The sequence below is a fragment of the Gracilinanus agilis genome, chromosome 3, assembly GCF_016433145.1.
Source record: "Gracilinanus agilis isolate LMUSP501 chromosome 3, AgileGrace, whole genome shotgun sequence".
In the NCBI taxonomy this organism is placed as follows: domain Eukaryota; kingdom Metazoa; phylum Chordata; class Mammalia; order Didelphimorphia; family Didelphidae; genus Gracilinanus; species Gracilinanus agilis.
This window is the reverse complement of record NC_058132.1, coordinates 605,330,769-605,357,205: the sequence shown is the minus strand read 5'-3', so window position 1 is coordinate 605,357,205 and position 26,437 is coordinate 605,330,769. Positions and strand designations below refer to the sequence as shown.

Here is a 26,437-nt window from a genome sequence, read left to right as displayed (position 1 = left end):
GTTGGAGGGTTGTCTAGAATATTTAACTGACTTGTGCAAAGTCATTCAGCTAGCATGTCAAAAGCCTTCCTGGCTCCAAAGCTTTATTATCTACTGTACTATGCTGTTTCTCCTTGGTAACTTAAAAGTTAACCTTTCTGAAAAATTTTTTCTTTGCATGCAAAATATTAACATCAAAAAAACAATCAGTAGACAGACTAGATTACATATCTTCTGGTCTAGGACTTAATAATTGTCTTAAAAGAAAAATAGGTGACTTTATGGTCTATTATGAAAGTTAATGAATTAAGAATGTTATGAATTCTCTCTTTTTAAATGTTAAAAACGACTGCAAAATTCTTAAGATAAAATGCTTTTAGCAAGTCTGGTGATTTAGGAAATTCCAGTGGCCTGCAGACTATGCTGTTTGTGATTCTTTCCCTCCCAAATAACATACAAAATTGAGCTTGGTCTCCCTGATACAGGAGTTGAAAGGATTATCTTTCAGCTATCCAGTTTATTTGGGAAATTATTTCCTTTAAAAATGGAAGAACTGCTTTAAGTAAAAAGAGGTGCAAATTATGTGATGCTTTTTTCCATCTGTACCCTCTTAGGAGGAAATTGCAGTTTCTTGTGCTTGTCTTAACTATACATTCTCTCATTTGGAACAAAATAAGGGGTGTTTGTGTGCAGTGGCCTTTTAATAGGTGGGATTCAGGACAATGTGACCCTGAGGATGGAGACACGATCAGGCAAGGGGTAGGAAGTAGCCTTTACTCCCTAAGAAACACCTTCAATTTGTACTTTCTATAACATGAGTAGTACCTGCAACTTCTACTACTCTCCAAGAGCAAAGATCTTATAATTAATGTTCCTAAGGTGGCCTTACATTGTTAACCTAAATGATAGGGGGCATGGACACTGAGCTGTATTTTCTTGCTTAGGTGATGTATTCAAGGATCAGCAAAAATGTACCTGGAGTAACTAATTTTCCCTTATCAAAAGAACTTAACAATAATTCTGTAAAAGTTGATATGACTTCAAACACAATCAGCTGTAATTCAACTTAAAATCCTATTTTTTTCCCCTTTTGCTTTTCAGTCTGTGTGGTGGGAACGACGGGCTTTTCCACTGAAGGATGAAGAGGTAGCTTTATTGTGCCAAGATGAAAAAAACTATCAGGTTGAAAGGCCAAGCACAGCTTTCCCTGGTGAAGTCTTCTGTAGCACTGTGTCAGATCACAGTCATCCTCCAAAAAAGCAATCAGTAGACAGACTGGAAGATTATAAACCTCCTGGTCTAGGACTCAGTAGTCTAAAGAAAAATAGGTGACAGGGAACTTAGTGGTTCGTAAGAAAAAAGCTAATTAAACTGGAGAAAACAAGGCAGACCCTTCCCTCTCAACCCTCTTCAACAACAAAAGAAACCCCACAAATTTCAATGCATTAGAGAAACAGCATGTAATGTATTAATCTTTCGTGCTAAGAGACAGGTTAAAAAAATAAAAAAATAACACTTTCTTTCCTTCTTGATCCACAAGAGAAAATAGTTCTTTTGGTCTTCAGACCGTAGGTGCAATAGTCATTTGCTCTTATTAGGCAAGGCCAAATCACTGGCACCATGAAAATGACCTAATTATTTCCTGAATTCTGGTGTCAAATGCCTACTTTTTGTTACTGATACTTTTTCTCCTTTAAGATGTACTGTACGGTCCTGGTGTGTCAGACTGTAGCAAAATGTTGTTTTTTTTTTTTTTTAATGCACAAGAAACAAAAACACTAAACTCATCAAACTGCCTTAAATATAATTAAAGTACTGTTATGGCTAGCAACTCAGTTTTAAAATCCACATATGAAAAACCCTGAAGATATAAGAACCAATATCTAGCTTTATAGATCCATAAACACAGAAAGATTTTAACTGAATACAGACTTCTGAAGGTCTTAACTATGGGGGAGGGGGGAGTTTTTTTTTTTAAACATGCTTTACTACCATTAACAAGTGGAAGTCATTTATAAAATTCTTAATATACAAATGAGATGATAATCTTTTTATTTTTAAATCACTGATTTCTGTTAGACATAACAGACCGTTTCTGTTCACTCATAAGAGTTTAATTGGTACATTAAGTCACCATGTCTTTGGCTTTCCTTATATTTACTATTTCATTTTTACTGTGTTACAAGAACCTGAATGGGTCTTTAAAATATGCATATTTAAAATAACTTACTGAAAGGGAAACAATCATCAGTATGAGCTTGAAAATACTGCTTTGGTGTATTCCTGGCTAATGAATTTATAAATTCCTTACCATACCTTGCTTTAAAAGCAAATGATGATTTGTCCATTCATATCTACTTGTATCCTAAAATGAGGCTGATACGATTTATACCAAGTTGTGTGCATTTTAAGTGGAATCCTTTTTAAGCTACCATACCATTATATTTTTGCTGTGTGGAGCAGTTGAGGACAATTCATAGAAATCACTTTTTCTCAAGGAAAAACTATTGCTTCAAGTTGTAGTACCCATACTTATTAAACTAACACTGGCCAGCTGGCCTAGTTTGTGTGATTTGACACAGTTTTTGTCAGGGATTGGAAAACTTGATACTGGACCCTTTGGGGGGAGGGGGGAGAAGTTCAATCAAATTTCAACACTGACAAGCCTCTGCTTGTAGTTTCACTGTACATTTATTTTTAAAGAAAAACAAAAAACAAAAGCCTCACAAACACAAGTTTGTCCAGAAAATTAAAACTTGAATCTTGCTGTCATGTCTGATACCATGATCTTCTATGTAAGTTTTTTAATTAAAGTTATTTCTATATGTCTTTTGTAGTGTGAATGTGATTAAAATACTAAAACGATCCATACTATCACCCTTTCATAAGATATAGTGTCAAGGAAAAAAACGAACAAAGCTTACGGTAGTACAATTCATTTTCAGTACTTTGCTTTGTGAAGTTTTATTATCCTTATTGTTTAAAAAATCTTCCTTTTTCTGCTTCCCAAATCACACAGAGCAAGCAAAATAGTCCTATTTTTAAAAAACAAACACAATATACCTCATAATGCTATGCAACCCTCCTCTCCCCACCCTATTCATTCATTCAAGTCAAACATCGTGTTTATAGTTTACATACAGCATAATGAAAGACATAAAAAATTCACATTAACCTGAGGATAATTAAAGTTCTACTCCTATTTCTTTGAAGTAGCCATTACAGTTATTGTCTAATATTTAATCAAGCACAGTAGTTATAAATAAACCTCTGATCTGTGGATTCTTCTGCATTATTACCACTGGAGGTGAAAGAATAAAACCATGTCAATCAGACATACTCCCAATAAGGACCTAGGTTCATTCATTTAGGGCTCTGAAAGACCCTGGAAGAGGATCCTGGCATCATTCCAGTAATGCAAGTTACTGTGTCTGAACTCCAAATCTCTATCCAGATAACCTCCATGTGTTGCCTTACTGCTCTGTGCTTTGGTTTCCTCAGTTGTAAAATGAGGACAATAACTGTTCTGTTTCCTTTAAGAGTGTCAGAAGAATGAAATGAGATCCAGGATACAAGAAGCACCTAAGTGCTCTGTAAGATGTAAGGATACACTAAGTCCAGAACTAAATGAAAAAATTCTGGATCTAAATTGGTATTAGCATAATCAAATTATGAATTCTTTAAAAAGTGGTCAATTAAAGTTATTTGGAATAGTCCCCGCTACCTTTTTCCTTGTGACCTGAGGACACTCCAAGACAATGATGTCCTACACTTCTGTATTTTTGGACCCAGCCACCTGAAGGACCTCTGAGGCCATACTTCTGATCTGGAGAAAGAGACAACTCGGCTTTCTGTCCAAGTGTTGAACATATTTTGCTATAGGCAGGAAAGAGTTTGAAATAAATGTGTTTTTTTTAAAGTATATAAAAAATAAACTCTTGTAAACAACATAATCCTCAGTCGTCTTATAGTTTAGTTCCAAAGTAGGTTACTGCCCAAAGGGAAGGAAAAAAGGGGGGTGGGGGCTGGAAATGTTTTGTCTCATTTGGTCAACTGGGAAAACAAGTAGGGTGGTTAGTCACATGAAAATGTAGCCAAGATAAGTATAAAGAGATGGTGGGAGGGGAAAGGGATAAAGAAACTTAGAAAGGAATCATCTCATTCCACTCAAAAGCACTGAGCTTAGATTTCCCTGCAAGAAACGAAACCCAGTCACACAAAGAAATTATATATATGAAAATCAACTGATGCCCCAAACAAAAAGACAATTGTTTTCTAAAGAAAGCTAGTGAGTAAAGCAAACCTTTTATAACGATGCACAAACATTTGAGAATAAAGAGGAGCAGTATTGCCCATTTTAGTCCTTTTATAGTTAGCAGCTGCTGTTTTTTTCTTCTGCCTCTGAGACAGAACCTTAAGTCAAGGCAACATAATATATTCCTTTTTTTTAAGATCAAGTCTTCGAGTAAAAACTACTTTTGGCCACATAAAAATTTAATTCCCATCTCTTTAAAAACCTAGTAATTATCACATATGCACCTATTTCCATTCTTGGCCTCGGCATATCTGTATGTATGCTGAAGTCAACAAGATGAAGACTTAACTGCTCAGGACAGGCAGTGGCCCCACCTCTGCAGCAGCATGATTCTTGAGCTCCTTGTGTTCTTGTGCACCAGGTGAAAATGAGGCTGAATAATCTGGTCTTTGAGGAGGTGGGCTGGGCACAGGAGGAAAGTTGCCTGGAAATTTCATCTATCCAGAGAGCGTTTCTGAGCAGCTTCTGAACAAACATTTCTCAGGAGATTGATGACAGATCTGGGGTCTTCGCTCCTCATGATAGCACTGCCAGATACAATCATATTAGCTCCTGCCTGAGACAGAGAAATACAGAGGTCAGCTAATGGAAGAGAAGTATGTTTCCAATCTTCAGCACTTGACTGAAATAAAATATATACTGCTATAACCATTGGGAAAAGACACCAAAGATGCTTAAGGAAATCTCAGAGTTCGAAGGTTCAGGATAAATAATACTTTTAAGTTCTTTTAATATATAAAAAAAGTAATGATATATAGTCAGTGAGTGAGTCCTATTGTTTACATGAGAAAGGGTATGTGTATATACATATGCATACATATTATTTATGAGAACTTTTAAATATAAAAAGTCTGGGCTATGATGACTTTTTAGAATTTGCCAAATAAGTACTTAAGATAAAAAACAAACAACAACCCAAACTGTAAACCTTGATTATTAATAATGTTTTTCATTCTTCTATTTTGAGTCATAAATTTAATTCACAGAATCACAGGGTCCAAAGATTGTACCTCCTCAGAAGCTACTTCTGGAACAAACTACCTGAGCAAGAATGCATTTAACAAAACCTGACAAGTGGCCATTGACTATTTGTTTGAAAACCTCTATTGCTTCTGGAAACCCACTTCGTTATATGGCAATTCTTTGAATACTCCATTTGTATCAACTCATTCCCCACTCGTTTTGCATCATCTCAAGGTCCTTCACCATTTTGGTGTCCATCCTCTCAACAATCACCAATCAATACCCATTTCAATTCAACAAACATTAAGTACCTACTGTGTGCAAGACTGTACTAGGTAGGTGCAAAAACTGAAAAAGTTCTTCATTCCTCAAGTGTTTCTATACTATGAGGGGAAGCTACATGTGCACAGATAAGTGCAACACCTACAGGAAAGTAACTACATAGTAATTTCTGAGCGATGGAGGGAAGAGAGAGAGAGGCTAGTTAGGGAATTACGTAAAGTTTTATGTAGGAAGTGGTATCTGGGACCCTGAAAACAGCAAAGAAATGGAGTTTAAAGAGGAAGATCATTAATGGCATGAAGATGAACACACAATCACTTTGGAAAGATGGGCTGCAGAACAAAGTTTGAAATTTATCCTAGAGGTGGAGGGAGTCATTCCAGCTTCTTGGGCAGGAAGGCCAGACCTGTTTTAAGACTGCCAATCAGGGAGTATTGTGGAAGACAGGCTGGTGCCCAACTAGAGGCTATTATGGCAGGCCCAGGTGACAGGAGAGGAGGGTCTGACTATAAGAAAATTTAGCAGAAATATTGCCTGTTACAAGTCTTGGGATGTTATTCCTCTCTATAGCAGCCCAAGTTCACTCTGGCCTTTTGGAATGCCACGTTGATCTTGAGTGTGCACACTGAGTGTGCAGTCCATTAAAGGCATGTTAGATGAAATGCCACCTAGCTACACTGTAACTTGCTGGTACCACTGAAGCAGATTTTTAACCCAAATGGATGCTTTTACATTCACACCTCTTACTGAATTTCATGTCATCTTAGCTGAACAAACACCTTAACCTGTGAAGTTCTCCAAACCATCATCCAGCATATTAGCTCCCAACTTTAGGTCCCATTTCTCCCCATATCTTATTCCTTTCTAAACCTATTCTTCTTATCCTTCCCTCAATCCTAAATCCATTTCACCTGCTCCCACTTTACCACTCTCCCAATTTTAAACTCAATTTAAAAATTCAATTTTAATGAATTTAACTCTATATGACTCTCCTCCTCTTGAGTCCTCGCCCACAGACCTATCAATGCTCACAAGACCGCAGTCCTGGGAAGCAGTCCTGGGATTATTCCCAGACCCAACTACTCTGCTCCAATCCATTTACTGTTATTTTAAGATAGAAGAAATCACTTAAGCATGCTGATTGAATCTCCTCTTATCCCTCACTGAAAGCAATATTCTAACTAACTTATCCTTAATTTACATTTTATCCTATTTTCCAGAGGCTGTTCCAAACCTCTCAAGCCAAGCACACCATCCATCCCCCGCCCAGTCCCCTCTAAGTTTGCTTTGTCCTTTACTGAAAAAATACTGATGCTATAGATGGAGTTCCCTAATCTACATTTCTCAACATCTCAGAACTCCTCTACATCATCCCCTCTTCTCTCCTCCACTTTGCCTTCTCAAAGCCTGTAATCCCCGCCCCCAGCAAACAGCATATTCCTTTCCACCCCCACCTGCCTTCTCCAGATTGCCCTTGCAACAGTCCCCGTCCCCCCCCCCTTCTAACTGTCCCTACCTATTGCTTAATAATATGCCTGAATTTTCTCAATCCTAAGAACATTTGCACCATCGATATAACCTCATTTACCTCTCAGTTACAATCTATACCTTTCTTCATTTCTTCTCTTCTCCATCTCTTCTGAACTCTACTATCTATGGTCTGACTCTAAGAAACTAAGTTACCCGACCAAAAATCAATTCTCAGTCTTTTCTTAGTCCTTATTCTCCACCCTTTGCTGTCTGTCCATTTTCTTTTTTCTAGGTCTTTTGTGATCCTGCTCTCTCTCTCTCTCAGTTCAGCAACCACCCCTCTGGCTCCCACTGCTAATAACTTGTTGATCGCATATCTCTTTAACTCTTGAGTTATCCGAGAGCTGACCTGGGCTATTTCTCTTCCCTCATGGGCTTTTTTGGGTTTTATTGTTACCTTTAGTCAGAAGAATACCAGAACTATAAATCCAGCCTTAGTATCTCCTCCCCTGATCTCTAGTCCCATCACCAACTATGTAGTACTATACATTTCACACTGGATATCCCAGAGACATCAGTGGTCCAAAAATGGAACTCACTATCTTTCCCTCTTTTACAAATTTATTTCTTCCAAGGGCAGAAATTGTTCCAGGTACCAAGACTCAAAGCCTAAGTGCCTCAACCCTCAACTCACTGCATAAATCCAAACAATCCCTGAATCTTACAATTTCCACTCCCAAATCGCTCTCAAACCCTCCCTTTTCTTGTACTTGCATAGCCGTCACCCTAATGAAGACCCTATCATCTGCTGCCTAGATCCCTGCAAAAGCCTCCTTAATATTCCTTCTTTATGTCTCTCCTCACTCACTCTCACCTATCCTCCACTAAGCTACTTGTAACATTCCTAAAACGCAGATTTGAGAATTTCACTCCTTCATTCAATCAGATTCAGTGCTTTTAGGAGCAAACAAAAAACAATTAGGCTTTTAGAAATGTTCACAACCTGGCACTAATTTACTTATTTGACATCTTCATTATATATCACTATCCTCACACTGTGCCAAATGGCCTTGCTGTTCCTCAAAAACGACACTCCACATCTCCTTGGTAACCTCTGCATTGGCTGGTCCCCAAAACTAGAATGCACTCTTCCTCACCTCAGCTTCTTAGAATCCCTTATTCCAATCAACGGCCACTTTCTAAAAGCCTTAGTCCATTAGCTGCTAGTGCTCTCCCTGCCACAACCACCTTCATTTATAGCATATGGGCTTAAATACATACATGCTCTTTTCTGTGACAGAACAGAAATTCCTTTGAGGCAGGCTTTTACCTTTGTATGCTTAGCCCTTAGCACAGCCCCTGACACAAAGTGGCTATTTAATAAAAGACTGTATAATACCTTTATCCAAATGACTGATAAAAATGTTTTGAACAGCAGAGACAACAGCAGATTCTTGGATTGTTGCACTGGAGATCTCTTCCCAAACTAGCAATTCCTATACCATGGATCTTAGTCATTCAACTAGCTCCAAATCAGCCTAATACTTCCTAGCTAAGATCTCTATTTTGCTACAAGAAGGGCAGAAGAAGTTCTGCTGATGATGCCTAGGTAAACTATATACAACATTCCCTAATGGACCAACTTAAGAAACCTGCCAGAGAAAGAAATTAGTTTGGCATGACTTGCTCTTGATGAAACCAGACTACCTGGATTTCTCTTCTAGCAGCCTATTAACTATCTTTTTAATAACATATTCTAAATTTTGCCAAGAATAAAGCCAAACTCACCAGTCTAAAGTAAGTAAATAGTTCTTTGTTAAAAATTAGGTCATCTGCCTTCCTCATTCCTTTTCCTCAGGAATTCAGAGATCACCAATAGTGGACCATCACCCCCCATAAATGTCTGTATAAACATTTTTAAGTACTTCCTTTGCCCTAGGTATTGTGCTAAGTGCACAGAGACAAAGTACACAAATACAAAGAGAAGCAAAAGACATTCCCTGCCTGTCCTCAAGGAGCTTACAATCTAATTGGGGGTGGGGAGAAAAAAACTAAATAAATATGTCCAAACCAGCTAAATAGAAATAATTACCTCTGCACATTTGTGAATTGTGTCAGGACCTACTCCACCATCTACCTCAATATCCAGAGAGGGGAACTGGGTCCTCAACCAATGAACCTAGAAACACAGGACAGGAAAAATCTGTGAATCCTAGCCTGAAGTTTGTGGAAGCAATCTAATAAAAAATTTCCAGTATAGACATCGTATTTTCCAAAAAAACAAAAAAACCACTGTCTTGAGAAAAAATTGCAAGTATTAAAATCCTATGGAAAAATAGCCTGAGATGTCATATTAAGGTAAAGGGATGCTTAATAATGAAGACTGTCAATCTAGAAATCCCTCAGAGATTTCTACTTTATAAAGCTTTATATAATAAGTGAACATTTACATAACACTAAGATTTGCAATGAATTTTACATGTAACACTTCATTTGAATTGAATTAAAAAGCCAAAAGGACAGTCTCTGCTCTCCAGGAGTTTTCATTCTTTTATAAGGGAGGGCAGGAAGCACGGCAACAAGCATACATAAGGCAACTGAAGGAGGAGAGAGACCAAAGTGACAGTGAAAGAGATGAAAACACTTTTTAAAGAAAAAAGGAACAGGATCTGAATTTTGAAGGAAGCTAGGGATCCTAAGAGGCAGAGGGCAGAAATAGTGCATTCTAGACACAGGGGGGCACACAAAAGCAGGAGATGAAGCATCAAAGTCAAGAGACAGCAAGCAGGTGAGGCTGGAAGCAATGCAGAGTCCATGAACAGATGCAATATGTGAGAAAGTCTGGAAAAGCAGGTCAGGCCCAGAGGAAGCCTACTTTTCCCCAGATGTGCCTCTGTTAAGTGACAGATTTCCCTGATTACTCAGACTAATTCAGGAGATCAAAACAAGTCTGCTGAGAGATAGCCTGGTAGTGTGTACTGAGCTACTCTTTTCAGAAAGGGAAAGCAACTTAGAACCAAAGAGAAAAAGCAGCCACATCCCAAAACAGCAATGGCAGGGTGTAGACAAACCATCTTTTGACCATCAACAACCATTTATGAGCACCTACACTCTGTGCCAGGCCTGGAGATACAAAGAATGAAATAATCCCTTCTCTAAAGGAACTCACATTCAAATGAGAAGACAAGCATATGAGAATGCATAAAATAATGTGGAGGTAAATACTGAGAAGTATAGGTGTCAGCAGCTGGTGGAAGCCTGAGTGTGTTTTGAAGGAGAGGAGTCCTGTGAGATGGAGTGCCTTGTGTGAGGAGCAGAGAGAAGGGCAGCTTCAATAGATGGCAAAGCGGGAAATGGGATGTCAAATCCAAAGGGGATGAAAGGTTGGGGTCAGGTTAGGTAAAGCTTTCAAAGCTAACCAGGGCTTTAAATAAGGGCATAAAATGGTCAGATCTTGGGTTTAAGGAAAGTTACTCTGGCAGCAGCATGCAGGGAGAACTGAGGTAAGAGGCTTGGGGCAAGAGGATAATAATCCAGATGAGAGCTGGGTTAGAAGAGAAGGGAATCACATGTGAGAGACTGTGGAGGAGGTACAGCAAATCACACTTGGCAACTGAGTAATCTAAAGTGGTGAAAGGAGTCAAAGAGGACATCAAGTTACAAACCTGGCAGACCATAGAATATTGGGGGGAGGGGAGAAGGGGGCTTTGGGGTAAAGATAACGTCCTTCCTGTACACGGTGAGCCTGGATTGTCTCCACAATATCTAGTCTGAAATGCCCCAGAGGCAATTGATTATGTGAGCCTGAAACTCAGGGAGAGACTGGCTGGACACAGAGAGCCCAGTACTCTGCAGAGAAGAGAATGAAAACTCACAAGAGCTGCTGAGATCACCAGGAGATAACAGACCACACACAGGGCTTAGGTTATTAGGAGGCATAGTCTGAAACGACGAGCCAACAAAGAAGATTGAAGGAGGACAGTCAACACAGACAGGAGGAACTAGAAGAAAGTAGTGTCTGTCATGAAGACTCAGGAGGGTGATCAAAAATTCATCAGAAAGGTGTGAGAAATGAGAAGAGGAGAGGGAGCATCTGACTTGGCAATTAAAAGAATGTTGGTAACTGGAGAGCAGTTTTGGCTGATGAGATCAGAAGCCATACTGCAAAGACAAGGCAATTAGTGTAGGTCATTTTTCTAAGTGTTTGGAGAGATATAGGTTGACAGCTTGAGGGGATGGTAGAGGTTCTAAAGGACATGATAGTCACAAATGTGCTAAGTGCACTTGATCAAAGAACCAGACATCTGAATACCAGAAGCTGAAAGCCACTGAATGGGGAATGGGAAAACATCCATCAAGTAGGAGAGGGTAGACTGAGAACACCTAAAAACATGCCCCACTTGCTTTTTCTTGGGTCTTCTATGTGGCCATACTGGCCCTTACGCAGCAGAACCCATGTGGATTGACAACGTAGAGTGTGCTAATGTTTGTTAATGCACTACAAGTGTCAATTGTATCCCAGCCATTCTATGAGTCATTTACAAAAGACACTCCTTCAATCTATGCAGCTATTAGTCCTCTGTGGCTCAGAAAGAAACACTACTGCACATGTGTTCAAGGAAAAGTGATACTAAACTGTACCATAAAATTGTTGGAAATGAAAAACTGTCTTTCTGGAAGGAAACATTTATGTTCCTGAAGGAGTAACATGATCAGATTTGTGCAGATAATTTGGGAGATTGTATGGAAATGCATTGGAAAGGGGGATCAAATATACAAACTGAGGGGCAAGAGACATGAATAGGCAATTTTCAGATAAAGAAATCAAAACTATCAATAAGCACATGAGAAAGTGTTCTAAATCTCTAATAATTAGAGAAATGCAAATCAAAACAACTCTGAGGTATCACCTCACACCTAGCAGATTGGCTAAAATGAAAGAAGGGGAGAGTAATGAATGTTGGAGGGGATGTGGCAAAATCAGGACATTAATGCATTGCTGGTGGAGTTGTGAACTGATCCAACCATTCTGGCTGGCAATTTGGAACTATGCCCAAAGGGCTATAAAAGACTGCCTGCCCTTTGATCCAGCCATACCATTGCTGGGTGTGTACCTCAAACAGATCATAGATAAACAGACTTGTACGAAAATATTTATAGCTGCGCTTTTTGTAGTGGCAAAAAACTGGAAAATGAGGGGATGTCCTTCAATTGGGGAATGGCTGAACAAATTGTGGTATATGCGGGTGATGGAATACTATTGTGCTAAAAGGAATAATAAACTGGAGGAGTTCCATGCAAATTGGAGAGACCTCCAAGAAGTGATGCAGAGCAAAAGGAGCAGAGCCAGAAGAACATTGTACACAGAGACTGATATACTGTGGTAAAATCGAATGTAATGGGCTCCTGTACCAGCAGCACTACAATGACACAAGACAGCTCTGAGGGATTTATGGTAAAGATGCTACCCACATTCAGAGGAAGGACTGCAGGAGAGGAAACATATAAGATAAACAATTGCTTGAATGCATGGTCTGAGGCGGACATGAATGGGAAATAGACCCTGAACAAGGGCACATGTTATAACCAGTGGAAATGTGCGTTGGCCATGAGAGTGAGGGGTGAAGGGGAAAGTAGGGGCATAAAGTATGTAAACAGGTTAAAAACGAATATTAATAAATGTCTAAAAAAAAAATACAAACTGAGGTTAAAAAGAAACTATTGGAAGGAATAGGGACTAAATTAAGGTAGAAGCCAGAGAAGGGTATAGGTAGGAGTATTGACCTAGCATTCGAATGTATGTGGTATGTGGAAGATGACGAAGGGTGAAGAGTTGAGGATGACTTGAAGGTGGAGAACCTTGGTGAACGGAAGCACCATGGGTAGTGCCCTTTATAGAAAACTGCAAGAATGGGTTCAGGAATGACAACTGAGGTTGCTGTTTATCCCTTTGGGATAACAATTTGAAATAATTTGCGTTTTTGTTTTTTTTTTAACTGTTCTGGAGATAGTGGCTACAGAGAAGAATCAATTATAGTTGAATATGAGGAAGAGGCACAGTTAGACTCTTGTTTGGAGACACTACAAAGAGCTAAGAGAGTGAGTTTTTACTAAGAAAAGAGAAGTAGGTCAGACTCAGCAAGTTGCCAAAATGACCCTAGCACTAACAAAAAGGAAAAAAGAAAATGTCCTAATATTTACAAAGGCCAAAGAGAAAAACTTGCAAAAAGAGAGAACCTCTGATTTCCACCACACATATAAGCAGTTGCCTCTGAAGAGCACACCCTTTATTACCTTTGGCATCATGTCTTCCATGAACTTTTGCCCTCCAAAGCCAGGTTCCACCGTCATGACTAAGGCCATATCTATCTGATTGGCCCATGGTGCCAAATATTCAACCGTAGTGCCCGGTTTAATAGCAAGACCAACCTACAATAAAGGGATGCATGTTAATCTATGAATCACCATCACAGCATTATACCAGCAAAATATTTTTTATATATTAGACATAAAAAAACTCTTCTAAGCTAGCAAACTCCATCTCAATAAATACTGTTTTGGATAATCATGCCCAGCTGAAAGTCTCCAGTGGCATTTTTAATATTTGGGAACAAAGTATATTAATTTTATCATTTTCCAGAAGTAATTTTTGGAAAATGACACTAGAATGCTTTGTGATTAAAAAAGGATTAAGAAAACACTAGAGGGGGGGCAGCTGGGTAGCTCAGTGGAGTGAGAGTCAGGCCTGGAGACAGGAGGTCCTAGGTTCAAACCCGGCCTCAGCCACTTCCCAGCTGTGTGACCCTGGGCAAGTCACTTGACCCCCATTGCCCACCCTTACTAATCTTCCACCTATGAGACAATACGCCGAAGTACAAGGGTTTCAAAAAAAAAAAAAGGTTTAAAAAAAAAAAAGAAAACACTAGAGGCTTTTCATATGTGTCTGTGTAGAGACCTCCAGCTTTGCCCTAGTGAAGAGAAAGTGGCTCCTCAAAGAAGAAATGTGTACCCTACCAACTAACTGTGACCTAGGAAAGGCTGCCAAGGATATCTTCAACAAAGAATATGGGTTTGGTGTGGTTAAAATAGATTTTAGAACCAAGTCTTCCGGTGAAGTGGAATTTTCCACATCTGGTCATTCATACAGTAATAAAGGGAAAGCTTCAGGTAACTTAGAAACCAAGTACAAGATCTATGACTATGGGCTTACCTTCATTCAAAAATGGAACAGAGACAATATGCTGGGGATAGAAATCAACATCAAGAATAAGTTGGCTGGCAATTTGAAGCTGACTCTTGACACCATATTTGTGCCAAATAGAGGCAAGAAGAGTGGGAAATTAAAGGTCTCCTACAGAAGAGATTGTTTCAGACTTGGAAATGTTGACATTGGTTTCCCTGTTCTGACCATCTGTGGCTGGGTTGTATTGGCTCATGAAGGATGGCTTGCTGGTTGTCAGATGAGTTTTGATACAGCCATATCCAAATTGTCTGGGTTTTGCCAGGGTTATAAAGCTGCTGACTTCCAGTGCACACACACGGAAAAGATGGCACTGAATTTGGAGGGTCGATCTACCAAAAAGTTAATGAGAAGATGGAAACTTCAATAAATCTTGCCTGAAAAGCTGACAGTAACAACACCCATTTTGGCACTGCTGCCAGGTATAAGCTGAATCAGTAATTTCTCTATCTGGTAAAGTGAATAATGCCAACTTTATTGGACTTGGCGGTAACCTACTCAGACACTCAGAACAGGTGTAAAATTAACACTGTCAGCTTTAATTGATGGGAAAAGAAATCAGTAAAATATCAGATCCCTGGAAATGAAGAGAAATGAACCCACTGTTTTGGCCTTAAAATTCTTCTGTGAAATTTCAACAATGTAAACTTTTTATTCTTCCAAAGAATTACTGCATCATCGCCCCACTGAAGCCTAGATATTTTGAGACTATTTTAAAAAAGAGATCCTTGAAGGCATGCATGAAAGTCATGTTTGTATCACCATTGAGTTTCTCAGTGTTAGTGTCACATTATAAAGGAAATGACCTGATCCTCCAGTCTGTACATCATGTTCTGAATGTCCTACACCACTTTTTCATGACCTTTTATCAAACTGGTCTCTGTTAAAGTGAAAGCTTTGGCTTTGCTTCAAAGTAAAATAAATGCATCACATTTGGAACATAAAAAAAAAGGAAAAAGAAAAAGAAAACACCAGAGAATGTTAAGCACTAAAAGGAATATTACCTAGTATGTAACCCATAACTTCTCATTTTATGGATGAAGAAATCCAGGTTTCCTCATTAGCAACTTGACCAAGGCCACAACTAGGTAGTAGCAGAAGCTGTAACAAATCTCAGTTCTCTTGAAACACTACGAGGTGAATCAGATGTTTGGTATAAAGTTTATGTGAAAGACAGGTTGTATCTTAGGCATCGGCAAAGCCAAAAAAAAGCTTATTTTCTCCAGCTAGTAGATAGCAACTTTTGTTACACCTTCTGTTATTTCTTACATACTCTTATATTTTCTAATTAAAAGAAGGAATAACCCCTCCCTAAAGTAAATAGCCGATTCTTACCTTCATCCCATTCTCTCGAATATCTTTAATCAGTGCTCCAGGGTTCTCAGTAGCTTCCAGATGAAAGGTATATTGATTTGCTCCTGCTATAGCCATTGGTTTTACCCACTGTTCTGGTCTAGAAACCATCATGTGCATGTCTGAAAGGCACAGCAAAATTAAGTATGAAAAAAGAGGAAAATTAATTTGCATTCCGGAATCAATTTAAAGTCTCAGCTACTACATACTACTTATCAATGAGGCAAGATTATCAGAAGTGTTTTAGTGCCTGTTGATATTATCTCTACTGCCCTATAGGGGCTAAAAACAGTATGACTGTCTTCTTACTTCTTGTATCCCTCCCTTTCTGAAACATCTTAAAATTTGATACATGATACATGATTGTTGAAACTTTAGCTTCCAGCAGAATTTCTTTCTGTATACTTAGTTCAGTCCAGCTTGCTTTGCCTAACTTTATTTTCAAAAATACTATTTCTAATTTCTTAAAAGGCATACCGGGTATTGAGGTGTTAGAATTTCAAAAGTTTACTTCTGGGGGGTGCAGCTAGGTAGCTCAGTAGATTAAGAACCAGGGCTGGAGATGGGAGGTCCTGGGTTCAAATAGGGTCTCAAATACTTCCCACCTGGATGACCCTGAGTAAGTCACTTATCCCCCATTGCCTAGCCCATACCACTTCTCTGCCTTAGAACCAACAGACAGTATTGATTCTAGGACAGAAGGAAAAAGTTTAAAAATAAATGGTTGCTGATTATATGTATGATGACTTGAGAATCACCCTTGCAAAGGGCAGATAGGTGGCTCAGTGCATTGAGAACAAGGCCTAGAGATGGGAGGTCCTGGGTTCAAATATAGCCTCAAGTACTTCCTAGCTGTGTGACCCTGGACAAGTCATTTAACTCCCATTGCCTAGCCCTTACTGCTCTCCTGGCCTTAGAACCAATACATTATATATATTGATTCTAAGATGGAAATCAAGAGATCCTTTAAAAAAAAAAAAGTTCCCCTTACATTCCATTGAAGAATCAGCATATCAGCATATAAGCTTAATGGAGGATACCCACAAATACAAGGTTTGGTACAAATATGACCCAACTCTCATCTATGCTTGAATTATTGAAGTGATTGTTAGAATTTCATTAGAAGAACCAATAGAAAACTTGTAAAGACTGAATACGTGGATTACCTAGAGAGTAATATTTCTCAATTTCCAGAATTTTTATAGCAAACATATATCATTAGCTTTCATATTCTGAGAATTTGAACTATTTGGCATTTATGTAGCCTATATATAATATGATGTGTTTCAAAATAAGCTAATTTTTATTATTTTAAAACACATTAAAAATATTTATAAATATACCATTTATACAGTCAGACTAAAATGACTAGTTTTAAATTGAAATTAAATGTACAACTAAAATAAATAGCAAACAAATCCTAAAATTCTATCTTTAAAAGAAATTTAGATATAATGATTGCAAATTTCATGGACAACACTACCATAAGCTGCATTCCTAATATGAAACATTTTTTGAAGGGTGAAAAATAGAGGTATAAAGAAAACTCACTGGCCATATTCAGGTTTTATAAAAAAAAAAAAAAAAAAAAAAAAAAAAAAAAAAAAAAAGGCTGGATTTAGGGTGCCTATAACCAATATAAGAACCATCCTTCACACCTCTTTTCTCCATTATGGCATTGGACATAGAAACAAATTGTTGTGAATTTAATTTAATTGGCTACATCACTGTGCTTAAAATTTCCTAACTACTTACCAAAGAAAGGGTCTTGGCCTAGCTGCTTTCGAAGGCTTTCTACCACAGGGTGACCAAAAGTGATATTGGGAACAAAATGCCTACAAAATAAAGAAAATTTTATTTTAATGAAATTAACTGTTTTCTGAACATTTCAGTGGTAAAGCCTGGAAGGTAATGGGGAAATCAGGGAGATGACCACACAATTTAATACTTCACAGGGTCAAGAGATAGGTAGGTGGCTCAGTGTGTAAGAGAGCCAGGTCTGGAGGTGGGACTTCTTGGATTCATATCTGGCCTCAGGCATTTCCTAGCTGTGTGACCCTGGCCAAGTCACTTAACCCCTAATGTCTACTTCCCACTCTTCTGTCTTGGAACATAGTACTGATTCTATGATGGAAGATAACAACAACCAAAAAGACCAAACACTTTAGAGTGTCAGTAGGAAACAAAATTAAACATGCTTGAAGTAGTTCAATTAAGAAAAATCAATGCTCACTTAAGAAACTTTAACAAAGAATACAGCATCCTTAGGAGTATTTTATAGCTTTCAAATGTATTCTTTTGTAAAACAACTCTGTGGTAAGCAGGGCAAGAATAGTCTTCCTTTGATAGATGAAAAAAAAGAAATTCAGAAAGTTTAAATGGCTTGCCTAGGGCAATTAGTGGGAAGGCTGGAATTTGAGTCCACTATGCATGCTAACACCAGAGCAGTTTAGCATGCTGGCAAAAACTATGTGTCACTATAGGAATATGGATTCCTTCATATTTGCTTCAAAATGTAATGCTTTTGACCATGGAACTATACTGCCCTCATTGATGAGTATTCAGTTTCAAAAGATTTATATTAACAGAGGTAAGATTTTAAATCAAACATTTATTCAGCACACAGATAGTTAATGCCATTTATTTGGATATTACAAGCTTCAAGGGGACAGAAAAGGTGGTGAAAGTGAATTACTTTAAGGACAGCTTCACAGATTCTTCCAGAGTCAAACTGGTAATGTGGAAGTTGGGTCACTTTGACACTACCCCAGTAGTACTGATTTTCAAGGTTGATCAAGAATAGGACTCCTATGTTTATTTACCTTTTGGAGCAAGAGACATAAGGACAAGCAGTAAACGTCCAAACATTGTACTCCAGGATCTGTGGGGCTCTGAATTGGGGCATTCTTTACCCTATTCACTAAGAATCACTTAACTATTAACCTATCTACTGTAAAGTTATTTCTATCTGGGAAATTCACTCATTTTACATCTTAGAAACTATTAACCCAGTGAATGAAATTAAGTCAAATCAGCAAGAATAACAAGCAACAATCTCTAAACCTCCCCCTAATATTCAGTAGTTTCACTGCTATGTACCTAACCAAACTGGATGTCCCACATACCTCTCCATGTCTCCTAGAAAGTCAATAGTAAAAGGTTTAAGGTTGTATTCTTCAGTACAACAGTAGAGATAGAACTTGGACTTAGGTCCCTTCAAAATTGGTTAACTCTCTCTTGTCCAAAAATAATAATGTCAGACATTTTCCTTTACTCCTATCTGGGGACAGCTCCTCATAACAACAGAAAGCCATTCCCCAAAATACTGAATTTAATTGATTAGAATCCACATAAGTTCTCATAATAGCATAAAGAAGGTCATTATGTTACAGGTCTCCCAGGTCTCTACCACTCAGGAACTTCTCTGGACACTCAGACATGGACTCTAATGATGGCTCTTTAATGTTCCTTCTTCATATTACTTTTACATTTTCTGTCTGTCTCTTGTGTCTCTCTCATCAATTAAGGTACTTTTTGTTAAGTTTTTGTTTAGAAAACCATAACCACATGGACTGAAGGGTTGGACCTGGAGAGGAGGGATCCAAGTTCTAATGACATATGAGGTAATGAAAGAGAATAAGCCAAGGCACCTAGGAGAAAAAGAAAACCAAAGGGAAAGTACAGAAGCTCAGCTAAAACTCAGGGTTTTCATGCCACCCCCAATTCATTTCCTAATGTTAGAAACTGATTAGTTAAGAGTTATCAGTGTTCACCTCCTCAAGGCTTAGAAACAAGATGGAGAGAAAGATTGTAAAGAATTCAGGACATAAACACAGCCTGTTGACTCCCCTTCAAAAAAACTCAACCCAATAACCTGCCAATGGAGGATAAAGTGATAAATTATTTTTTAAAATGACCCCCCTAAGGGTAAGCCTTCTATCAGTTACTAACAAATTGCAAAATATTGTGGGAAGCCGTTCTATGTAGTAAAACCTTTGGAGAAATAGGATCAAATTTAGGGCCTGTTATCTGGATTCCCTACGTGACCAATCCAGGCTGAGGCAGTCTTTGTGTTTGGTCCTGGTCACTTGAGCCCCAAAAAGGCTCTGGTACCAGAAGGTAGGTTAATCCAAAATCAACTTGATCCCTCCAAAAAGGTTATTAGGAGTCATTTAGAGAAACAGAGTCTGTAACAGATATTTTATCTGGATCCCATTACAAAATCATCGGCAAGTAAAACTGTGTGTATGATTTTTCTGCACTGCATGTCAGGATGCAGACTGAATGGGCCATCTAAGATAAAAATCTGAGGCTCCTCTTTTGACTCAAGTCTTTGATCCCCACCTTTCTTAGAATTCTTATTGGAGACCTTTGAAGTGGAGACCAGCATCTACTGAGTTAATGATTCCTTTCCTAACAAATGTTAATTAGATAAGAGTGCATATTCAGATTAGAACTGGCTCCTTTAGGATTTGACTGGTGAGCATCTCCCTGGGATATTTCCTCTCCTGGAATTATCCCCTCTGAATTGGGGTTTGGAATTTGACCATTTGTCTTTGCATCTGTATTCTTTAGACTTCAATGGATTATACGTGATTTATTGCCCCTTACCAACTGTGACCTCTTTGAGAAGGATATATAATAAACTTCCATGCCCACAGAATTCGGGACAGCATGGGCTAACCACTAGTCTAGTTGTTCTCATTTTCTTTCTCCTGCTTTAACCATCCTATGCCACCACGCCGCTCAGGACCCCAAAAAATCATATAGAGGCATGGCCCCCTATAAAATATATAGTTCGTGTTTTAACTGGCTTCCTTTCCTATGTCTGACACAACACTCAAACATTTGAGGTTTTCTTTATTTTTTTTCTAAACTTATTTGTCTTCAGTAATCTTTTGTTCTTCTGGCCTCCTAAATGGCTGTTTTAAGTGCTGCCTTGGTTGTTTTCTGTTCTAGGTGTATCCAGTGATCCACCTGATGGGGGAGGAAGAGAAGAGAGGCTCTAAACCATAATGGGGGAAAAAAAAAACCACTTAAAAAAGGAGAGGGGTTAGGAGGCAGCTAGGTGGCTCAGTGTATAGAGGTCCAGGCCTGGAGTTGAAAGGAGGAAAGAGCTGTGGTTCAAATCTGCTTTGATACTTCCTAGCTGTGTGAACCTGGGCAAGTCATTGAACCCTTAGTGCTCTTCTGCCTGAACACTAAGATTCCAAGATAGAAGATAAAGGTTTTTAATTAAAATAAAAACCAAAAACCCTATGTTACTTTGCATTGTAATTTGTATGGTACACCAAAGAGTACCAAAAGAATGTGGAAGGGCAACAGGATATAAAAGATGCCTAGAATTTGGTAAGCTGGTTAAGTGCAGGTGGTAATGTCCAGTGCACTGTTTAACTGTTGACCAGTTACAACTTCTTGGAACCTCAATATCCCTTTTTGCTTGGTACACAGCGCATACTCAATAAATGATTTTTTCATTCATTCCTTCATTTGAAATGGGAGTAGCATTAATTACTCAAATGGGTATTTGTGAAGATCAAATGAAATATGAAAGTCCTCTAGGAGCTTAATAAAAACTTAGGTTGGGATGAAAATGTCGATGTGGAATCTAGAGACCCCAAACTTGTGGCTTAGTGAGATCTGATGAACCTCAAGTTTTAGAAATAGCTTGTAGGTTGGAGACCCCCAAAGCTAGTGCTTGTTCCCAGTTCCCAAGAGAATCCACCCTAAAGGGAATCTTAGACTAGGAGTTGCAGACTGAATAATGGACCCTAGGGTAAATGCTAAATACCCTTTTGTCTTAGGTAGTCTTCCCCATAGTATCAAAGACCCAGTCCCAGGAAGACACACCAGGGCAGGGACCATTCTTTAGTATCCATTGTGTAAGTAGACCCTTCCCTTACACCCTAGCCTCAGGTTAGGATTCTTTTCCCAAGCTTGATTGTAAATCCCATCCTTACCAGTATAAAGTCAATCATCTTCCCCAGCCCCTGGAACTTCCCAAAGGGTATATAAGTTAACTGCTAGTCTGAGATTCCCTTCAGGGTGGATTCTCAGGGGAACCAGGAACAAGCACAAGCTTTGGGGGTCTCCAACCTACAAGCTATTTCTAAAACCTGGAGTTCATCAGATCTCACTAAGCCACAAGTTTGGGTCTCTAGATTCCACATCGACAAAAGCATGAGGAGAAATATAGAAAAATCTACACAATCTAAGGGTTTACTGTTGAATAAGAGGACTAAAAAAAAAATGTCAAAATAGCTTTAATTGCCAAATAACAAAAAGATTATGGGGCAACTTATTAAACTTTCTGAGTATTTAAAAGGTTCTAGCTCGAGCTCTCAAAAGAAAGGTGCTACAAAACACCATTATTAAAGAGTGACTATTGGTTACTGGCTTTATCTTCACAGAATACAGACAGTTAAGTTCTTGCAATAGCTTCCTAACAGGTCTTCAGTCCTCCCTTTTTACTTCCTCTTCCCCTATCATTCATGCTAAATTTATCCTCTTTACTACATTCACAGATCTGGTCATTGTGGACCTGGGATCTAGAGACCCCAAACTTGTGGCCTGGTGGGATCTGATGAACCCCAAGTTTTAGATTTGGCTTGGGAATTGGAGACCCCAAAGCTTGTATCTGTTTCCAGTTCCAGTGAGAATACACCAGGAAGGGAATATCAGACTAGCAGTTGCAGACTGAATAATGGACCCTAGGGTAGATGCTAAATATCCTTTTGTCTTAGGTAGTCTGGCCCAAAGAATCAGAGACCCTTTCCCAGGAAGACACCAGGGCAGGGACCAACCCTTAGTATCCAGGGTAAGTAGCCCCTTCCCTTACACCTAGCCTCTGGCTATGATTCCTTTCCCAAGATCAATTGTATCCAGTCAGTAGGAAAATACCCTCATATTTCCCAGCCCCTAGATAGGTTCCCCAATTTCTTTTGTTCCTAGGAGTAGCCATCTAGCTTGGTGGCACTGCCAGGGGGTGAGGACCTTAGAGCAAGCTGAGTTCAATCCTAGGACTCAGCAGAGGGCATGTGATCCAGAGCTCTGAGTGGAGGCCTAATCAGCCCTGTCCCCCTTTTCCTTAATTAAAGAGTGGCTTTTCTGACTATTTAATAGTTCTGTGTTTTTTCAAAGTTAATATCATGTCATGTCCTTCTTAAGAACTCTGAATGACTATTGCCTGCGGAGGAAAATACCAACTCCTCCACCTAACCTCCCATGCTTTCATCAAAACCAGATTCCTCTGTCCCCTTAAACAATCTTTCATGTCCTGCTTTGATGTCTTAGCTAATTAACCCTTTTCCCTATCCCTAGAACACCCTTTCTCTCTTTTCACCTCCTGAAAAGCATACTTCAGTGGAAGGAGCCATTGACCTGAGTGAAAGGGACTACACATTCAAATCTCAGCCCAGTAACTTGCTACTCCATGACCTTAAGCAAGTTATTTAATTCTTGCAGAGCCTCAGTTCCCTTATCAGTAAAATGAGAAGGTTGAACTAGATGAACTCTAAAGTCTCTTCTAGTTCTAAATAAAGTATTGCCACCCTTTAGGGCCCAACCTAAAAGCTATCCCCTCCACAAAGTGTTCCCTGAACTTCCAGGTTGGTAAGGACTTTCTCCCTGGGACTTTTCCATAGCTTAGTTGAGATAACTTCAGAATGAATGTATCACTGCAGCTTTTAACTACATTATTATCCAAAAGCTAGGTGATAACCTCCAAGAAGATGATTGGCTACCATATAAGGTCAATTTATCTAAACTTTTATCTTCCTCAGCAGGCAGCAAAGAGATTAGCATCCAGGATTGTTCCTTGTTAGTTAAATTTGAATTTGTTGAATTCCCCCATTGGAAAATAAACTGAATAAAAAGATAAAGAAGAGAAAGCTTTCCTTAGGGGTTCAGGTAAATATGGGCCAGTGAAGTAAGAAAAACTAGGAGCTAGAGACAAACTGTAGGCTTGAAATTATTCAGTTTTTTCTATTTACAATGCACATAACAGACAAGAAAGCAGAGTAGGCATTTGTTAGGGAGGATTTAGTTTTCTTGATAATCATATTGAGAGCCAGGCAATACAGTGGATAAAGCCCAGCAACTGACATAGATTAAATAATGCTGGAAACATCACAACCTCTCAGAGCTCTAGGTAACTGTTAAGGAGAAGGTTAACAACTTGCACTGGCAGTTTCCACTAGCAAAGAAATCAAAGGTCCAATCTCTACTGCTGTTCATATGCCCTGTACTTCTATCCATGATCTTAAAAGTGAATAATCTATGAGGCATGGAGCAGCTAGGTAGCACAGTGGATATAGCACCATACCTAGAGTTGGAAGGACCTGAGTTCAAATCGGGGCCCAGACACTTCCTAGTTATGTGACCTGGTCAAGTGTCTTAATCCCAACTGTCTCTCCCTTACTGCTTTTCTGCCTTAGAACCACTATATGGCATTTATTCTAAGATGGAAGGTAAGAGTTTTATATATATATATATATATATATATATATATATATATAAAAATTGTATTTTGGGGAAACTAATATCAACCTCATTATGGTCCAGTGACTGCTTACTATTTGGCCCAACCTATCTTAAAGAGGCACTGGTAAATAAAAAAACTTGCCTGAGAGTAAGGAAGGCCTGAGTTCATGATAAGCCTCTGACAAATAATCATAATTTATTAAAACATCTATCCTGGAAATTAGGGTTTGCAAAGTGTTTTTAAAATGTTATCTTGCAGAGGATAGCTAGGTGGCTCAGTGAATAGAATGCCAGGCCCAGAGACAGGCTCAAATCTAGCCTCACAACACTTCCTAGCTGTGTGACCCTGGGCAATTCACTTAACCACCACTGCCTGGCCCTTCCCAAGCTTCTGCCTTTAAACCAATACACAGAATTAATTCTAAGATGGAAAGTCACAGTTTGTTTTAAAAATTTTTTGACCTTCAAAATAGCGGGAGGTAGGTACTATTATTACCTCCATTTTACAGAGGAGGAAACTGAGGCAAACACTAATTAACTTGCCTATAGACACAGAGCTGTTAAGTGTCTGAAAATGGATGAATTCAGGTCCAGCACTTAGTCCACTTGTACCAGCTACATCCCCTGTAGGACCCTGGGGATACTTTCTAAAACTAAAAAGCTACAGATGTGGGTAGTAAGGGGAATTTCTTCACTGTGTTCTTATACCAAAGAAACCATTGCTCTAGACCTCTCTTAAAGCAACAGGAAGGACAGGCAAAAGTCAAAGGACGGATGATTCTATATTATATAAAAATCTTATTTATCCACTAAGTTTTACATATCTTAAGGTGTGAGTGTTGGTGAGGATGGATAATTATAAAAGGTGTCCCAAAATTCTTAGCGTAGTTTTAAGTCGCTTTTATTACTCATGTGATTCTTACTGAATTGTTGGTCTTCAGTGTTCCACATGTTTATGAAAAATATAAGACACGCCAAGACCAAGGAAAATATTGCAAAAGATGCAAGCAAAAGTCCCTGGCAGAATGAAGAGTTCCAAAACTGGAAATCCAACAGCTACTACACCACCACCACCTAATATATATAACCACTTCATACCGATGACAGAATAGGTCAGCTTAAGCCAGCACATCAAGCCCTTAAAAAACTGATTTTTAAAAAATAGCTTATTACTGTACTAAGACCTTTGGAACAAACGGTATTGGCAAATGACTGGTGTATAAAACATGACCTCAGAGGCATTTCTAAAAAAGAAGTTTCGAAAAAATTCTTATTGCTAAAAACAAATACATAAAGCTTTGGTTAACACATTCATCTGGATCTAAACGGGGAAAAAAAAGTGAGTTGGGAGAGTTCACAACTAGGTGCCCTGGAAAGAGCACGGCCCTTGCTGCCAGGGCGCTAGGCATGTGCCTTCCAACCCTTGTGGGCCTCGTTTTCCTCGCCTGGAAACTACAGTGGTTAGAGAGGCGTCTGAGCCATGTCCTGTCCCTCTGATCGCTAGGGAGGGACACGCGACCCGGGCGGCCACCCAGGCCTTCCCAGAGAAGCACGTGCAGCAGTCCCAGCCCGCCCCAGCCCCATCTCCGGTCCCGATCCCGCTCCCCGGCGAAGTTACCCGTCCATTACATCCAGGTGCAGATAGTCGGCCCCGGAATCCAGCATCCGGGTGCACTCGGCCCCCAGGCAGGCCAGGTCGCTATTGAGGATGGACGGGCCGATTTTGCAGCCTGACGCCATGGTGGGTGCTGATCCCCCGAACTATGCAGTTACAGCCAGAGGAGAAAACGCTCTCCTCTTCCCCTTCCTGATTAGGTCTTCCGGGTGACGCCGGAAGGCGCCAGCCTCCGGGAGCGGGAAGTCCCGCCTCCGCCTTTCTGAGGGAAAGCAAGATTGCGGGTTGTGGTGTGGGCTTGCTGTGTGGCGGGCCCACTACCCCACTCAGAAATGCAGGGTTTTACGTGAAGGTATGTACATCAAAGAGTACGAAAAGAATGTGGAAGGGCAACAGGATGTAAAAGATGCCTGGAATCTGGTAAGCTGTAACTGCTGACCAGTAACAACTTCTTTGAACCTCAATATCCCTTTTTGCTTGGTACACAGCGCATACTCAATAAATGATTTTTTCATTCATTCCTTCATTTGAAATGGGAGTAGCATTAATTACTCAAATGAGTTTTTGCGAAGATCAAATGAAATATGAAAGTCCTCTGGGAGCTTAATAAAAATTTAGGTTGGATGAAAACGAGAAGAAATATAGAAAAATCTACACAATCTAAGGGTTTACTGTTGTGTGATAAGAAGTACCCATGATCCTACTCTGTATCCTCCAGCACCTTGTCCCTTAAAAGTAA

The 26,437-nt window shown here is 39.2% G+C and overlaps 2 protein-coding genes and 1 pseudogene across 6 annotated transcripts in view; 2 read left to right on the top strand and 1 right to left on the bottom strand.

The window, feature by feature from the left end:
• KANSL1L (KAT8 regulatory NSL complex subunit 1 like) overlaps window positions 1-2,808 on the top strand; it is a 117,672-nt gene extending 114,864 nt beyond the window's left edge. For both annotated transcript variants that reach the window (XM_044670722.1, XM_044670721.1), the window contains one exon: window positions 1,081-2,808. In XM_044670722.1, the coding sequence (XP_044526657.1) occupies window positions 1,081-1,311 (231 nt within the window). In that variant the 3' untranslated portion in view covers window positions 1,312-2,808. The remainder of the gene's footprint in view (window positions 1-1,080) is intronic.
• Window positions 2,809-2,917: 109 nt separating this feature from the next.
• RPE (ribulose-5-phosphate-3-epimerase) lies at window positions 2,918-25,823 on the bottom strand. 4 transcript variants are annotated; one of them, XM_044670724.1, is made up of 8 exons: window positions 25,713-25,823; window positions 25,464-25,484; window positions 19,429-19,439; window positions 17,358-17,437; window positions 15,585-15,724; window positions 13,304-13,438; window positions 9,102-9,188; window positions 2,918-4,850 (listed from the first exon to the last, which is right to left on the bottom strand). In XM_044670724.1, exons 1-8 carry the CDS (start codon window positions 25,821-25,823, stop codon window positions 4,728-4,730), a joined length of 708 nt encoding a protein of 235 aa, XP_044526659.1. In that variant the 3' UTR covers window positions 2,918-4,727. The 4 variants fall into 4 exon arrangements, with proteins under 4 accessions (XP_044526659.1, XP_044526658.1, XP_044526661.1 ...); XM_044670723.1 differs by lacking the exons at window positions 19,429-19,439; window positions 25,464-25,484 and having other exon boundaries at window positions 25,702-25,823; XM_044670726.1 differs by lacking the exons at window positions 19,429-19,439; window positions 25,464-25,484 and having other exon boundaries at window positions 25,713-25,757.
• LOC123242719 lies at window positions 13,864-15,364 on the top strand (annotated as a pseudogene).
• Window positions 25,824-26,437: the final 614 nt, after the last annotated feature.

Coding starts and splice junctions, on each gene's coding strand:
- RPE (XM_044670724.1), bottom strand. CDS start 25,823: ATGGCGTCAGGCTGCAAAATCGGCCCGTCCATCCTCAATAGCGACCTG. Junction 25,485..25,712: donor CCGACTATCTGCACCTGGAT/GTAATGGACGGG, acceptor GCACATGCCTAG/CGCCCTGGCAGCAAGGGCCG. Junction 13,439..15,584: donor TTCGAGAGAATGGGATGAAG/GTAAGAATCGGC, acceptor CCTTTATTGTAG/GTTGGTCTTGCTATTAAACC.